The sequence below is a fragment of the Anastrepha ludens genome, chromosome 4, assembly GCF_028408465.1.
Source record: "Anastrepha ludens isolate Willacy chromosome 4, idAnaLude1.1, whole genome shotgun sequence".
Lineage (NCBI taxonomy): Eukaryota > Metazoa > Arthropoda > Insecta > Diptera > Tephritidae > Anastrepha > Anastrepha ludens.
In genome coordinates, this window is record NC_071500.1 from 123,441,836 (window position 1) to 123,458,182 (window position 16,347).

At 35.6% G+C, this 16,347-nt stretch overlaps 3 protein-coding genes across 9 annotated transcripts in view; all 3 read right to left on the reverse strand.

The window, feature by feature from the left end:
- The window catches only part of LOC128860989 (neurocalcin homolog), a 57,563-nt gene that overhangs the window by 33,658 nt on the left and 7,558 nt on the right, over positions 1-16,347 (reverse strand). Inside the window, exon 1 of one of the 4 annotated variants that reach the window (XM_054098818.1) lies at positions 13,859-13,948. The exons of the other annotated variants lie outside the window; for them this stretch is intronic. The gene's annotated coding sequence lies outside the window, so the exon portion shown is untranslated. Of the gene's footprint in view, positions 1-13,858; positions 13,949-16,347 lie in introns of those variants that run through there. 4 annotated transcript variants of the gene reach the window in all.
- Positions 1-16,347, reverse strand: part of LOC128860991 (neuronal calcium sensor 2) — a 50,229-nt gene that overhangs the window by 26,325 nt on the left and 7,557 nt on the right. The window lies entirely within an intron of this gene.
- Positions 12,573-13,949, reverse strand: LOC128860988 (putative hydroxypyruvate isomerase). The gene is made up of 3 exons (XM_054098816.1): positions 13,859-13,949; positions 13,398-13,787; positions 12,573-13,324 (listed from the first exon to the last, which is right to left on the reverse strand). Exons 2-3 carry the CDS (start codon positions 13,585-13,587, stop codon positions 12,750-12,752), a joined length of 765 nt encoding a protein of 254 aa, XP_053954791.1. The 5' UTR covers positions 13,588-13,787; positions 13,859-13,949; the 3' UTR covers positions 12,573-12,749.

Genomic DNA, 16,347 nt, shown 5'->3' on the forward strand with positions numbered 1-16,347 from the left:
AAGCTGATGAAATATGTTTTAAGCTGATTATTTTTAGATTTTGCCGCTTAACAAATTTCCGTACAAAAGAGATCCGTCCCCCTTGCGAAAAACTCCTCTCGTACGGTAGAAAAGTAACCGTTGGGTTTACTTCCAAATATAATTATTAATACGAAGATAATCCTTTTAGCTGAATTGATGGCAATAATAAAAGCCGTGTCACAGGTTGATGCGATACCTGGAGATGAAATCTACATTTTCTCTGGTAGCCAGTCGGCGATAACACATTTCTTAACGAGTCAGAGTCAATGGCAGAGTCATTTTGACGTTGTGACATTGAGAGTAACTGTAGAGCCGATGAACTAGCAAGATTCGGCACCAAACTGACCAATGAGTACGCACACAGTGACATAGGCATACCCTTACAGACATGTAAGCTATTATACTTATCGTTGAAGACATCGTAAGAGCAGCGACTCTCAATGTTAAACGCACAGAATCTCTGTTAAGCCAAAATAAACACAGTCTTAGAACACTGGTTACAGTTATAACAGGACACTACCTAATGAAAAGACACGCACAGAGGATGAGCGTGCAATCACATGATTTCTGCAAAAGCTATCTAGAGGAGGAAGAGACGATCGCGCACTTCCTGTGCCATTGTCCCTCTCTATACAGACGTATGTTTATCATTTTAGGTAAACAAGTTATTAATGACTTCTGCAAAAGCTGTCTAGATGAGGAAGATGAAGAGACGATCTCGCACCCACTGTGCCATTGTGATTCTCTACCCAGACGCTTGTTTATCATTTTATGTAAACAATGAATTGGAAGATCGCACATCTCAGGAATCTTCTAAAATTTTTGAAAAGTGCACACTGCTTTTAGGAGAAATGCGGCATCACAATGGGCTATGAGTTTGAGTGCGTCCCACAGAACAAGCGCTTCAACCTAACCTAATCCTTTTGACAAAATTTTCTATAACATTGACAATGGCTCGTCAAATCTCAAGTTGCAGTTCAAGAATTATCTTCTGGCCATTGACATATGTATGTACACTTGTATATACTTTGAAGGTATTTATTATTTTAAAACAATAAACGCAGTCGACCGCTATGTCAGCCGTATTTTCGAAGAAGAACACCCCAGTCAAAAGTTCCAAGCAGAAGCATCACACGGTGAAGGATTCTTTGGATTCTTAACGCCCAAAGGACAATACTGATTTTTGCAAAACCATTAAGTTCGAAATACGTCTCCCCAAAGAATGTAAAAACTGGCACTTTTTCGCTTTTGCTGCATGAAGCTGTAAGCGAGAGTTCTCACTAATTGCTGCAAAGTTTTCATTAGACCGACCCGCACGGACATATACCATATAAGTATAGGTTTCTTTTGCATTTAAACTGGCCCGAAATTCTCAAATATTCCACTATACGACGAAAAGGTGCATTATGTGGTCTGAAATCCATACATTTCGACAGTTTCCGCAAAACTCTCACAATCTCGGTAGCGGATTTTCACAATTCCCACGAGTAATTCTCCACAACTAAAACTCAAAATTCATAGGCCCCCTGTACAACTGACACAAAAAATGGTTCTAACTTTCGAATAAGGCGGTCTTAATGGTGCAATGGGAGGTTTAACCAATAACAATTTTATAAAGTTACATACAATATTTTATATTATTATATTTTTGTTCATACCACCACTGATACAATCCTAATGTATGCAGAGGAACCAGTTTCGAAATGACACGAAGAGCTCCACCGCGAATGCGTTACATTTCCTACTGAGTGTATGAACTTATTCAGGTATTGTAAATACTAGGCCACCCGGGCACAAAAAGCACGACTATATAAGTACGTGTATCTTATTCTTAAGTCCTAGGGTTACCATTACAATTGTTGAAGGGCATCCACTGTATAGTGTGGGACTCTATGATCTATAAGAGCCTAAACTACATTCAACAGTTAATTTTAACGCATAGACTTGCATGTACATATACGCAAAAAATATATTAAACACATACATATAGGCATCTGTATGTCAGTGTAGTGATATTCGGTTATGTGGATGTGTTTTAATATTTAGTAGTAAGTCAGTTACAGTGATTGTTCTGATTTAGAGGGGAAATTATTCTAACCGAGAAAAAGTTTTCAACTAGATAAATTATGTATGTATGTAAGTACAAAAGCCATTTCGGAAATATCATGCTTATGATTTACAAAAAGATGCTAAATAATGATGTAGAAGATAAGAATGCTTCAGCGTAGCTAAAAGTTTTGGAAACTTTACGATGATAAGATGATAAAGAGTCATGCAGAATCATGGCGATCACTATGGCAAGACAAAATATGCACAAATGCATGTCCTTCTATTTTAACCCTACCAACATGGTTAATATATAACGGCGTTTTAAATCACGACGAAACAAAAAGCCTCATTTGTTAACGCATATTTCGGCATATTTTGCGATTAATAGATGATATTGCATATCCAAAACCAAACTGGCCTAATTATATAGGTATATATTGTATATATAGGGTTGTTTAATAGGTGCGCTTCAACTTTATTCCGATAGGGAGGGCGAACGACGCAATATTTTTTTTATTTTTCGCTTGTCATTTGTAAACTTCATTAGTATACATTTCATCATGGAACGCTACACATTTGAGCAACGATTGCAAATCGTGCAAATTTTTTATGAAAATAATCGTTCTGTTGCTGCTACTTTAAGAGCATTACGGCCATTTTACGGTCCATTTAACAAGCCGTCCTGTTTTGGGGTTATGTGAAGTCATTGGTCTACAGTAACAAGCCGGCGACGATTTGTGAGCTCAGAGCCAATATTGAACGCAAAATTGCTGGAATTTCGGCCGATTTATGCAAAAGAGTGGTCGAAAATTGGGTTCAACGATTGGACTTCGTAAAACGTGCACGCGGTGGTCATGCAAAAGAAATCGAATTTCATACTTAAATGTATATGTTCAAAGTCGATAATAGAAAAAAAATTAGTTAAAAAAGTCAAACCGTTTGTGTTTTATTCAAAAAAGTTCAAAAGTTGAAGCGCTCTTACTGAAAACCCCTATATAATTGGCGCGTACACCCTTTTTGAGTGTGCGTCCTCCTATTTTTGGTGTGCGTCTTGATGTTGTTCCACAAATGGAGGGACCTACAGTTTCAAGCCGACTCTGAACGGCAGATATTTTTATGAGGAGCCTTTTCAGGGAGCCTGCCGAGGGGCGACCGCTATTAAAAAAATGTTTTTCTTAATTTTGGTGTTTCACCGAAATCAATTCCGAATGGTAGTCACACACCAACCCATTCGGCTACGGCAGCCAATTACATTTTTAATATTTTTTCACATATTTCTTGGTAAATTTGTAACCAAAACCTTTTAAATAATTTAGCAAAACTGCATACGGCAAATAAACTTCTCGGCGTATACGAGTACATCGTTTGATATTAGAGCAACACTTCAAGGAAAACCGGATAGATATTCCATAACGCCAATTTATATTTCTTAATGTAAATTACGGCCATATGCCAAAATAAAGGGACTTTCAAAAGTGACACCTAGATGTCAATAGCGAATAATTCCTAGAATGTACCTTTTTTATGTCATCTTTGATACTTGTCAAGTAAACGGATGTACAATTTTAAACAGTAAAACAACGAGTTAAAATTATTGAAACTTATTAACAACGATCTTTAAGAACAACGTATCGCAAAATTCGTGATTTTTTGGTGGAAATACTCGTCCGAATGAGTTGAATATTAAAAGCTTGGCAACAAAATTTCAATCCGCAACTTCCAGTATAGAAAAAGGTCTGGCAGGTCAAAAACTGGACGTTTTCTTGTGAATATTGTTGCTGTAGTGCAACAAACTGTTGCTGTCCAACATCGATATCTCGACGTTCGCAACAATTAGGCTTTCATGACTCGACTGTTTGGCGAATTTTACCTGGAGATGTGGTCATGGTGGACATTTAAACGAAGTCATTTTTTCTCAAATAATTCTTAAGAGACGTTTTCGAACGAAAATAGCAAAATCTGAAAGAATATACATTTTTAAATATATTGAAAACCCTTTATTTTCAAATTAAAATAATGTAAACTTCATTTTTCTTTTAATTACTGGAAACTTTGATAATGTGCCAAACAACAGGGACCCATACGTTTTTAATAACTTCTTCACATCTTTGTCCCATACTCTTCAAAAGATGTTGCCATTTTTTCTTTGGAATTGGATCCCACTCCCTCAACTGCGGTCCACAAATCATCAAATTTTTCAAATTGTTACTTGCGATTTCTATTTTGACAACATTTCATAAGTTTTCTATGGGATTCAGGTCGGGACTTCTTTATGTAGCCAATGCTTCACTATCTTTGCCTCGGAACATTGTTTAATGGTATAGAAGTAATCATTCGCATTTGGTTCGATTTTGATCCGTTTGGGAAATTTGCTCTATTAAATTATAACCTGTTCCAGCCCAGATTACAATGACACCATTTAAATGTCCACAATGGGCACGTCTACAAGAAAAATTCGCCAAACAGTCGAGTGATGAAAGCCTAATTGCTGAGAACGTCAAGATATCGATGTTAAGGTTGTTCAGCAACACTTTGCGCTACAGCAGCAATATTCAACAGAACGTATAGTTCTTCGTCTGTCCATCCTTTTTCTATCTTTGACAGAACCAGTTTCTTAAAATTTTTCACCAACCTTTGAATTTCCGACTCAATCAGATGCTTATTTCCACCATGGCCGGCAGGTGAAAGAAATTTTGAAGCTTAAAGTTTACAAGAAAAAAAGGTTGCACTGTGTGAAGAAACGACAAAATAAAATGCAGAGAGGAAGAAATGCGTTGCAGATTACGATATTGTGTTTTTCGATGAGAAGTTGGACGATAAGCCTAGTTTTATTTCGACATATGAATGACCTCCATCTTCTTCTCGTCTGAATCCTTTGCATTTTTGCATATGGGGATACAAACATAAAAACTTTAAGTTGAATCAATTAAAGTACCGCTTTGGAATGAAATTCCAGCAGAATTCGTGCGTAATACTTCTACGAGTTTTCAAAATCGCGCTTTAAAAGCAATGAGAGGTGAAAGGTTTGAACTTAAATATACACACATAATGCAAGCTGATAATGTTCCAATAAATTAAAGTCAGTATAATTAATAAATTTCAAATGATTTCTCTTCGCAGAAATACACTCGAAGCTTTGTCATTGCCTGCCGAGGGGCGAACGCTATTAGAAGAAAATTAATCGTCTTTCAGGCCAACTTCCAACCAGTCACACAAATCATGTTTCATTCTATATATTTTTGAGCTGAAATCTAAGATGGAAAATCCAAACAAAGCCTGTCTAACAAGAAGCATACCACCTCTTTCTCTCTGGCTATGCATTTCGAGCTTGAGAAGCGGAGCCGCTAGTCGCACCAGCATAGACGGGAATAGCGTCAACGATGCTTATTTTTCGTTGCATTTTAAGGAGAGGATCGATAGTGTAACTGAACATCGGATATCAGACTGCGCCGCTAAAGTAGTATATATTGTACTGTGAGAAAGAACCTTGCCACTCAATAGCTTACTCAATGCAAAGCAGCAAAAAGTAGAGCTTATATGCATTTAATATTTGGTATATGGCATTACATGGATATATAGGTCGCCTACTCTAAAATTATAGAAAGTAGGCAGCCATGATGGGAGTCTTCAAAACGCACGTGCACTGGCTGCTTGCTTGAGTAGACGAGGAATACAGGTATTTTGTCTCGTGGGCATTACCATATACACGTTTTTCAGCGTACGCCAATCTGGCATATACATATGTATGTAAATACATATATTTATATATATATATATATATGTATATATATACTCTTATATGTACTCTTTGCTTGTTTTTTTTTTTTGTGTTTTCTTTTTTTATCTAAAAAATATACACCAGTGGCAACACATATTAACAAATTTTTCCTGCCTTTACGACACAATGTACACAAAGTTCTTATGTTATATACGTATGTGTTCATGTATGTATGTGAGTATATATTTTTTCACGCTCTAGAACCCTACACGCGCGATTGACAAACTAAACTGAGCGACAAATTAATTCATTTCACAAAAATCCAGCGATTTCGCAAGATCATGACGTATTTTGAAAATAGAAATACAAGCATTAAATTAAAAGCTAGAAATTAAATTTGAAATAAAAAATTTAGACCACCTTTCACTTATGCTATGAAACGAATTTTGTGTTTCCTTATTAAAAAAAAGCTTTTGTTTTACTTTAATTGATGCCAGACGCATACTTTTTGTTTCCTGCCATCTTAAGTGTTCCTTCAGAGGAGGCAACGAAAAAAATTCGCTTGCCTAAATTTGTATACCATATATATATATATATATATACAAGCATACAATTGTATTAAGCATTAAAAAAAATTTTAGAAGCTTTTCTACACATACATATGCATTTATGTTTGTGTCTTCATACTTAAGTAAAGGGCCTTTCAAAAGAAACGCCTAGACGGTATCTTTTCTTTTTATGTGTTTTGAACATTTGTCAAGTCGACAGATGTACAGTTTTACACGATAGAACAACGTGTACAACAAAACAACAAAATTATTACATTTTTATGAAAATCGTTGGATTTGTCAACAAAGAAAACTGCCGCATTTGGTTGGAGAAAATTCTTGAGTAATTTCAGAAAAATCATTACATCCACTATAATTTGTTGTTCGGTGTGATTGTTGGACTGGTGAAATAATTGGCTCGTTTTTCTTCAAAAATCGAAAGAGCTGTTACTGTCGATCGACATCGCTACAGACAACTGATTGAAGAGTTTTTGTGGCCGAAGCTTGAAGGCATAGATATAGTCGATTTTTATTTTCAACAGAATGGAGCAACAAGTCACACAATACGGGACAGCACTGCATTATTGCGATCTAAGTTACCCGGTAGATTAATTTCGCGTAATTGTAACATAAACTGGCCACCTAACTCCACTAAACCATCGAAATTGCTAAACTCAAAGCGATAATGGGTCAGCGAGCACTTGAAAATTTTAATTATCGTATGACAGCCTGTAGACGTGCTCATGGGGCACATTTAATTGATGACAATGATTCATTGATTCAAGATCAGAAATCCATTATTTTCTCGATAGATGGCTGTAGTTATCGATATCTCGTAAAGTGTCTATAAAAATATTTAAAGTTTATGTTTGTTGTTAAGGTGACATTTCAAACTAAAAAAACTCGTTTGTTGTTTTTGTTTTTGCTCCATTCAGACAGGGTGTTAACAATGGTAGTCAACAAAGAGAAAATTTGGTACATTTTACAATTTTTCTTTGATAATGCGAAATGCAAGCCAGGCTGCTGAAATTTTGAATGGTGTTTATGGTACCGATACAATACCAGCTAACCTGCAATTTTGGTTTCATCGATTCCGTTCAAGCATTTTTGATGTTAAAGAAAATGTCGATAATGTCGATCAAACCACCGAAAGAATCGAAGTTAACCGGCATGTTAGCAGTCGTAGTATCACCTAAGAGCTAAAAATCGACCATAAAACAGTTTTAAATCATTTGCACAAAAATTTTACGCAAAAATAATGGATTACCTTTTCCCCAAACTATATAATTGTTAAGAGCTGTATTTTGAATAAAAATAGTGAAACCTGAAAGAATCTAAATTTTTACATGTTTCATATTAAAACACCATCTATGCACGCCTTTTCAGAGACCCTTTATTATTTGATTATTTTTGTCGCTTTTGCAAATTTGTATGGGTAAATCCAATTTTTTTTTAAATAAATATTTTTGTCAGTCGCTAAACTCTTCGAAAAATATTATGATGGACACGAACGGTAAATAATTCTTCTCTTTTTTTGTTTTTGCAAGTAAAAAAATTTAGAACACAATATTTAGCTGCACTTTCAAATTTGAAAACGATCGTAAGATTTATGGAGGTGCAGTAAGGACAATCTCTGTCAAGGAGGTACGTATTTCGATGTATTCCCGTATAAATTATATTTTCTATGCGTTTGTTTCTGGTTTATTTAATAATTTGTTTGTAATAATTTAATAATTTTTTTGTTACTTTAGATGAAAGCTTATAATGAAATACAAAAGCAATCAACTACCTACAGGGTTTGATTGCAAAGTAATAAGCCTTATTTTTTTAAGCAGTTTTATTAAACCTTTTGGCTTGTACAACAAATATTCTTCAAAATAGGACCCTTGAGCGTCAATACACCGCTGGTAGCGGTCCTTCCTCTGCAGGAAACATTTGTTAAACTCATCCACCGGAATCGCGTTCAATTCGGCTGTCACAGTTTTTTGGATCGCCTCGATGGAGTCGAAACGCCTCTCCTTCAGCTTTCTTTTCGGGCGCGGGAACAAGAAGAAGTCAGAAGGGAACAGGTCTGGGCTGTAGGGAGGGTGGGGAAGCACCGTAACCCCCATCTTGGCCAATGCAGAGGTCTTCGTCTGTTTGCGCCGTCAAAGGCCTTCCAGATCGCTGTTCGTCTTCGCCGTCATCCCGGCCTTCCTTGAACGACTTGTGCCACCGTTTTACCTGGGCACTGGACAGAGATTGGTCCCCGTAAGCCTCCTTGAGTAGCCCAATGGTTTCGGTACTCGTTTCGTTCAGCTTTACGCAAAATTTGATCGAGTAACGTTGCTCCAACGATCGCTGCATTTTCGTCACTGCAAAATCCTAACACACTTTTAAAACAGCTTTCACGCGCGGAGCGATGTTGACTGCACCGCTGTTTCCAGCGAACTGGGACCGGTTTCTAGTGGAAGGGGAAGGTCCAACGATCATTTTCCCCCACCAGCCGATTCGGATGATTGCTTGGCAGACGCTCCGCGCGGAAAGGCTCATTACTTTTCAATCAACCCTGTATAATAGGATTAAAGACGTACAGACAATTTTTTTGAAATTTTATATCCGTTTTTTAAATTTTGAAACGGAATATGCAACTCATCTTAGGTTAATAAATCTGAAAACTCTCAAAAGTCATAGGCCTACTTTATCATTAACTTTGTCTACAACATTATTCAAGGGAAAGTGGACTGCCTTATCTCTTAGAAAGGAAATGCAAGCACCGTATTCACATGATATATCCCCGTACGACTGGCAGGTCTCGCTAATAACACAGGTCTACATATTTTTTTTGTTTTTTCCTTTTATTTTGAGACTGGCTTCTGATATTCATATGTTTGTGGTCTGAAACGATTCAAAAATTGACCATCACATCATAGTTTTGAGAAAATTGTGGGTAAATCCCCATTAAAACGTGTTTTTGGGTATTTTTATCAAAAACCTGACGTGTTAAACCCTTCAACCTATACTCAAGTTAAACCCTAAATCTTATAATATAATATACCTTATATACGAGTTTCAAAAACATAAACAATTTTGAATAAAATAGGTTCAACCCTTTTCAGTAACTGACATCAGGTCTCCGCAAGCGTATGCAGCTGTGTAATGCTTTACATTTGTTTTGATATTTGTGATAAAAATTTGAATATTAGAAATAAAGGAAGACAAATTAATAAACAATTAAACCCCAAGTTCTTTAGCATAACAAAAACACCAAAAAACCGATATAAGGCCACAAATGTTGAAGCCACTTCCTATGGTGATGCCCAAACGACCTTCAAAGCTATTTAAACACTTGATGACACACTCCTCCAGTAGAACGGCAAAGATAACGAAAGTAGAAACATCAGGCCTCTTCACATTCATTTTAGATAACAAGTGGTCATACATTAAAGAAATCAAGGTTAAAGGAATGTGAGTGAGAGTATGGGATCTTCACATGCACGCTTTATGCCACTAAGCGGACATCTAACATATTCTTTTTATATTGGTTAAAAGATAGGACACGTGACAGCCGTTACAAATGGTTCAAGTGCATGGGATATTGGCTAGTAATCCAAAGGTCGGGGACTCGATTCTTAGATGATCAGATATAAAATATTACATAAGAAAATTTTCTCTCGACCAGCAACTACATGAAATTTCCCCTTCCGTCATTTGTAGAAAAACAGTACGACACACATTAAGAATTGAAGGTGGAATTTGCTCCAAGCCTACTAAATTACGTATAGCCTATAACTATTTATTATCATTTTACTTCTAGACGCATCAGCATTTACTTGTATGTGTAGCAACCTACCTTCAGGTAAGGAAATTTATAAATATTAGCTGTGTGAACAGGCTTATTACGTCTTCTAAAAAAAGGTTTGAATATAATTTTTAATTGCATATTGAAATTTTTCGCTTTCGTAAAAAGCAAGTTAATATGTACATCACTGCGTTGCTTTCTAAATGATGACGGCATACCTATGCAAATAAAACGAACCTAATTTTCTGTTTGCTCAACTGTGAAAAGCAATTCAAGCAAACATGTGCATACACATACATACTTTCATACATATGTACATTATATTTGCAATAGTGGTAATTTACAGTGAGTGTCATTGAAAACGGTACAGCATTTTTTTTATAATAGCTTTATTATTTTATGCGAGTTGCAAAGGAATGTTGTTGTTGTTGTAGCAGCATAAACAGTCCCCATACAAATACAGGGTTTGCTACTAAGGTGATAGTTCTTGGCCCGATATAAATCGTTCCTATTACGTAGAACCGACCGTCGTCGGAACTTCGCAAAAGAATATTTCAACAGGGTTAACTCAGCTATGGCAGTACTGCTACAAACTGTCCTTCGAACAATTAAATAAACAAAAAGCAAAAGAAAATTACGTATGAACTGACATTTTCCAAGTTATTTCATGATACATCAGAATAGTGCCATAATTGAAGTCAAACTAAGACGTGTAGCTTTTTATTCTGCTTCTACTGGTTTAATATATACGAAATGTGTTGTTGATTTATACGTATATCGACAGCTAAATCAGTGTTCTTTTTCAACTGGTGTGCAACAGAATATGGCTAATGTTTCCAAATGGTTTGTTTCTTCGTCAGTGCAATTTAAAAATATAGTTCATACTATAAAAGTGTGAATCATAAATCCATACTTAAAAAAAATTAAGAATACAAGGCGATTTGAGTGCAGCCCCTTGACATCTATAGCACTGGAGAACAAAATATGGGGTTTTCTGTGGTTTCTATAAATTATTTTGTTTGGATTCACTCTGACACATTAAGACGTCTTTTTCGAAGTAAAACGTGGTAAATATTTATCGTTATCCGAATAGCAATAGCAAATATGAATAATGAATAAATATGAATATGAAAAAAATAAATGAATTATAGGAAAAATTTATTTTATTTATTTTCGTAAATAAGCTGGCAACTTTTAGAGAGTCAAAAGCGAAAGACGTATTCAATGGCAACACAAATAGCCGACCAACAAACTCGTTACAAATGCGGCAAACCCAACCACATCCCGCGAAACTGGCTATCAAAACAAAATATTAAAAGTTACGAGTTCGAATGCACGAAGTGCTACTGAAAATATTAGTGACCATATAGCATACGACCAGCGACTGCTCTTCGCATATGAGTTCGCATAAACAGTATTTTAGCATTTTTAGAGAGATAAGAAAACCACTTCAGTTACAAAACAGCAAAAAATCGCTTATCAACAACAAATTAATATTATTTATTACAGATAAGGGATATGACACAACGTTTCGGCAAAGTAAAGCAATTGTTATGAAAAAAGATAAACCGGTTATTATTGTTGTTGTTATAGCAACTTACTGATCCCCGCGACCATCAGCCGTTGTCGTGAATCTCATCTCACGCTAGACCAAGGAAACAGGCTGTTTTGCCAAGTTGGGACCAAAGGGAGAGAGGTATTAGTTTAGTATGTAGGTGCAATGAACCGATCTTTACGGTTGGTAAAGCGAACCTGAATATCTGGATAAGATTCTCTTAAGGTAGTTTTGATAAATCCACTGGATTCAGAAAACGCAGACAAGATGAAGTACAAAGAAAAAATTGAAAACCTAAAGTCACAAATGCGAAATTTAGGTACCCAGAATCTCTACATTCTTATATATGTAATTGGCCCTTATACCCTTTTTGGGTATTTGGCCGAGCTCCTCCTCCTATTTGTGACGTGCGCCTTGATTTTGTTCCACAAATGGAGCGCCCTACAGTTTTTAAGCCGACTCCGAACGGCAGATATTTTTTATGAGGGGTTTTTTTATGGAAGAAATACACTCGGTGGTTTGTAATTGCCTACCGAGCGGCGGCCGCTATTAGAAAAAACTTATTCTTCATTTTGGTGATTCAGAGAGATTCGAACCTACGCCTTCCAAATGGTAGTCACGCAACAACCCACGGCAGCCGCCATTCTTATAGTTTGCGTCAATGAAATTCCCAGTGATACCAGATATTCAGTGATAAATATACGTCAATTCTCTTTTTGAGCCACCTAAATGCGCTCCATTCTTTTGTTATGATTATGCCGATTTTGGTCTATGTAGACGAACTCAATCATGACTTCAAAAACTCAATCAATCTCGTGCTGAAAATAAGAGTTAAAATCCAGTCCAGCTAAAATGTGGTTGCGGTTGAAATTTCACCAAAATGTTCAACAAAAAATACACTTTATTTTTAATGCAACGCAAATGCATAATGGAAATTGTATTTTATTTATTTAAATGAAATATAATTATATAAATAAAGGCCGTCGGCCTTGGGAGAAGAACTTCCAGGCGAAAACGGCAATTCATCAGCGAAGAACAGGTCAAAGAATGAAACATAAATTTTGCTCATAATATTGCTTAGTATTTTTGTATCCACTTTAAGCCTTCCAATGTTGTAGTTTTTGGTGTATATTCGCATCCAATCCAGTCATCATATCCAGACAATTTTATTAAGTTAAAAATGTATGAAAAATCCAGCTCTCCAACAACATCTGGTTCATGACGGTGTGGTACTTGCGCAATTTGAATATGTCCAATAATATCTTTGAAGTCGGAGAAAGCGTTTGTAATATTACCCCTGATAAGTTGCAAGTGGAATATATCGACCATTAATCTAATATGTTTGCTATTTATTTCCCTGATGACGTCACTTGCTGTATCAAATGAGTTCATGAAGTATGATGGTAGAGAGATTTTATTGATTGGCTCAATCACGCCTACAATTCCCGCCTTTTCTAAAATTTGTGATGCATATTTTAAATTCTCTTTGTAGGCAATCAATTCCTCCGTTCGATCTCCTTGTGAAAGACCTGCCATTAAATGAATCTTTTTGCAGCTGACGGCCTTAGCAAAACTGATTGTTTCATTGAGTTGAGATTTAAAGCTTTCTTTGGCATGGGGCCAACTTGTATTCCCGAACTTAGAGTCACCTGGTGACATATAAAAATAGTGATATGAGTATAAACTATAATGAAAGATCAAACGTAATGAAATGTAACTTGCCAGGGTCAATGTTAATTAGAGCAATTTGTATTCCAGTCTCCTCTTTTGCGGCTATTACGTTTTCAAGTTCTTGTTTCGGAAAAGGTATTTCAACCGATTTAAAGCCAGCGCGGTGGGCCATTCGAATTCGCTCAGAAATACATTTTCCTTCCGTGAATAGGAAATTTAAATTCGCTGCCAGCTTCGATGCCATTGTTCTCAGTTATAATACCAAAACTACACTGACAATCCAAATATTCGAAATACGGTGAAGTGATTTCTTCACTGATTAAAAGATAGCGTAGTTGGAAGGCTTTGGCAACAATCACAAGTGTTGATGTTTTTAATCAGTTGAGAGAATACTTTATGGTATTATTCTTATATAGTACATATGTACACTACACAATTTGCGAACTAAATGATGGGGACAATTGTAGGTCATTGATAAAATAATGAGATAAAAAGGTTCTCGTTTTCATAATCACCTTCCTCTCTCTTTATTAGCACAAACAAGTTGAATATGCCAGCAAACAAGATCCAGTTATGGTACGACCTTGACTGTCCCTTATACCGACCGCCAGGTTCTTCTCTTCTCTTCTGTTTGTCTTGTTAGTGATAAAGTACTCGTATAGTGATCGTTGTTGAATTTCGTGAAATGAGTTGTCGTTGAGCTTGTCGTATTACTGTTTGCTTGTTGTTTGAAGTAAAAGCGGTTTTGTCCAAGCGCTGACGCAAAGGCTTTCGTGCTGTGATTTGGTGAGAGACACGAAGGAACACAAATAGATTTGTAAAAAAAGGTATACACAGACTATGATACTTAGTAAAATGCATGTTAGTTGGATTTTTTTTTTCTTTTTATGAACAGGATTAGTTTTTAAAACATAGATTTATTTATACTCGTACAGCGAAGTGTACATATATTATATATTGTCAGCGCCAAAAAAAGTGTACACCACATATAAACAAGTTTGGACTATTAATTCATTTTTTTTTTTTCATAAATACGTCGAATTTTTATAAATTTTGTAAAAAGTTTGGGAAATATTTAGTATATTAACTATCGCTATATGTGTGTATCCCCATCTTAAAACTGAAAACCGCACCTGCCGGAGGCTTATAGTTTTTAAGTAATTTAATGTTAAACTTCTGTAATTTAGCGAAAAGTTGGTGTTGCCATACACCTGAAATAAAAACGAAGTTCGTATGCAGGGATGTTCAGTGGAAGGTTCATTGTAAAACTGCGGTATTTTTTGCTTAAAATTAAGAAATATATTTGAAAATAAAAACATACAACTCAATTAAACTTAAAAACAATGATATTAAGCATATCACAAAAAATAATAAAGTAATTAGAAGCCAAAAATTACGATTTATAAGTGTATTGTATTGGTTCGATCAGTTTTACAAATGTGTCCTCATGCATACAAATTTTTTCGCATGGGCGGCCTTCGGTTGCGCTTCAGAAAAATAACCCCCATCAGTCCAACTCCCGCTACGCAATCCGCAGTATTTTTGCGTAGAACTCCTTTTCGCGTGGGCGGCCTTCGGTCGCGCTTCAAAAAAATAACCCTCATCAGTCCAACTCCGGCTACGCAATCCACAGTATTTTTGCGTAAAACTCCTTTCCGTGTTAAAACAATTGGACCCAAAACTAAAACGTCATATGCGTGTATGTAGTAAGGAGACATAATAACCCCCATCCCCATCATTAACACTAAACTCAAATACTTAATTTTTGTTTTCATTTGCATGCATCCGGCAACACTATACTGTTGACATTCCAATCTTCTTCTTATTCGCGTTTAAAATTGGAAAGTGATTGTATGGACAAATGCATTTGCATTTAATTTTAATAAAATAATTGTGTATATTTGGTGAATTTTAGTGAAGTATCAAAAAATATATAGTGTAATGTGGCAAATTATAGTGAAGTTTCCGAGGACATTTTGCCAGCAAATAATTACGAAATTATTATTTCCCGAATAATTTGGAGTTATAAAGACTGTTCCTTAACACCTCACTAACATCTCCACCAAATTTCATTAATAAAGACATTATAGTTTGCCAAAAATTACCCAATAGACGTTATTGTAAATTCCAGCCCAAAGTTTGAAACCCTGCATAATATGGTTTTTGCTGTAGTATGAACCAATAATTTTCAGAAGATATTTTCACTTCAAAATTTTTTACATAAACCGTGTCTATTGGGAAACACCGAATGTTGCCACTGTTGCGATATTGTTCTTGGAGATTTTTACTTATTATTATCGGTATTTTTTAACTGAACTTGTAAATATTTATATATTTCATAACTGAACACTTCATTTTTAATAATTATATTATGTACATATATTTTTAATGCATATGTACATACTTATCATTGCTTATCATATCAATAAAAATCATATAAACGAAAACGCAAGAGCGCAATGTTTCTTGTTTTGTGGAATTGTTATATGTATTTACGAGTACTAGTAGCGCCCGTGGTTAACCAGTAACAATTCTCATGTAAGTACAATAGTATTTAGGTTTTATGTAATTTCAATTAAACTATACAATGTGATCAAATATGTACGTAATTTTTTCTTTTTAAACCGTGGTAGCGATCCATAAAAATGGTTTTATGATTCTGAAATTTCCATTTATTTTATTGTTATTCCTTTTCCAATACCACTTTTCGCCTTGAGCTAGACATTCGTAATTTATGTAACTGCATGAAATTTCAGTACAATAAATGAGCAGAAAAGCTCCATGGAGGTTTACGTTTGTATGGTAGGTGCCACGCCGTCTTTTCTACTATCTACCGCTTATCACCATAAGACAGGTATTGGCAATTTGTGTAACTGTCATTTCAGACAAAAGCGATTTGGAAATTTCAGTTTATATGGGAGGTGCGACGCCTTCTATTTCACTATCTACCACTTCTCACCGTAAGTACCGTATATACACTTTATGCAAGAATGATAGATTTACC

Bases quoted from the DNA above. Each gene is read 5' to 3' on its own strand.
- LOC128860988 (XM_054098816.1), bottom strand. From the start codon at position 13,587: ATGGCATCGAAGCTGGCAGCGAATTTAAATTTCCTATTCACGGAAGGA. The intron at 13,325-13,397 runs CTGGCAAGTTAC...TTTATATGTCAC, and splicing joins TGCTCTAATTAACATTGACC to CAGGTGACTCTAAGTTCGGG.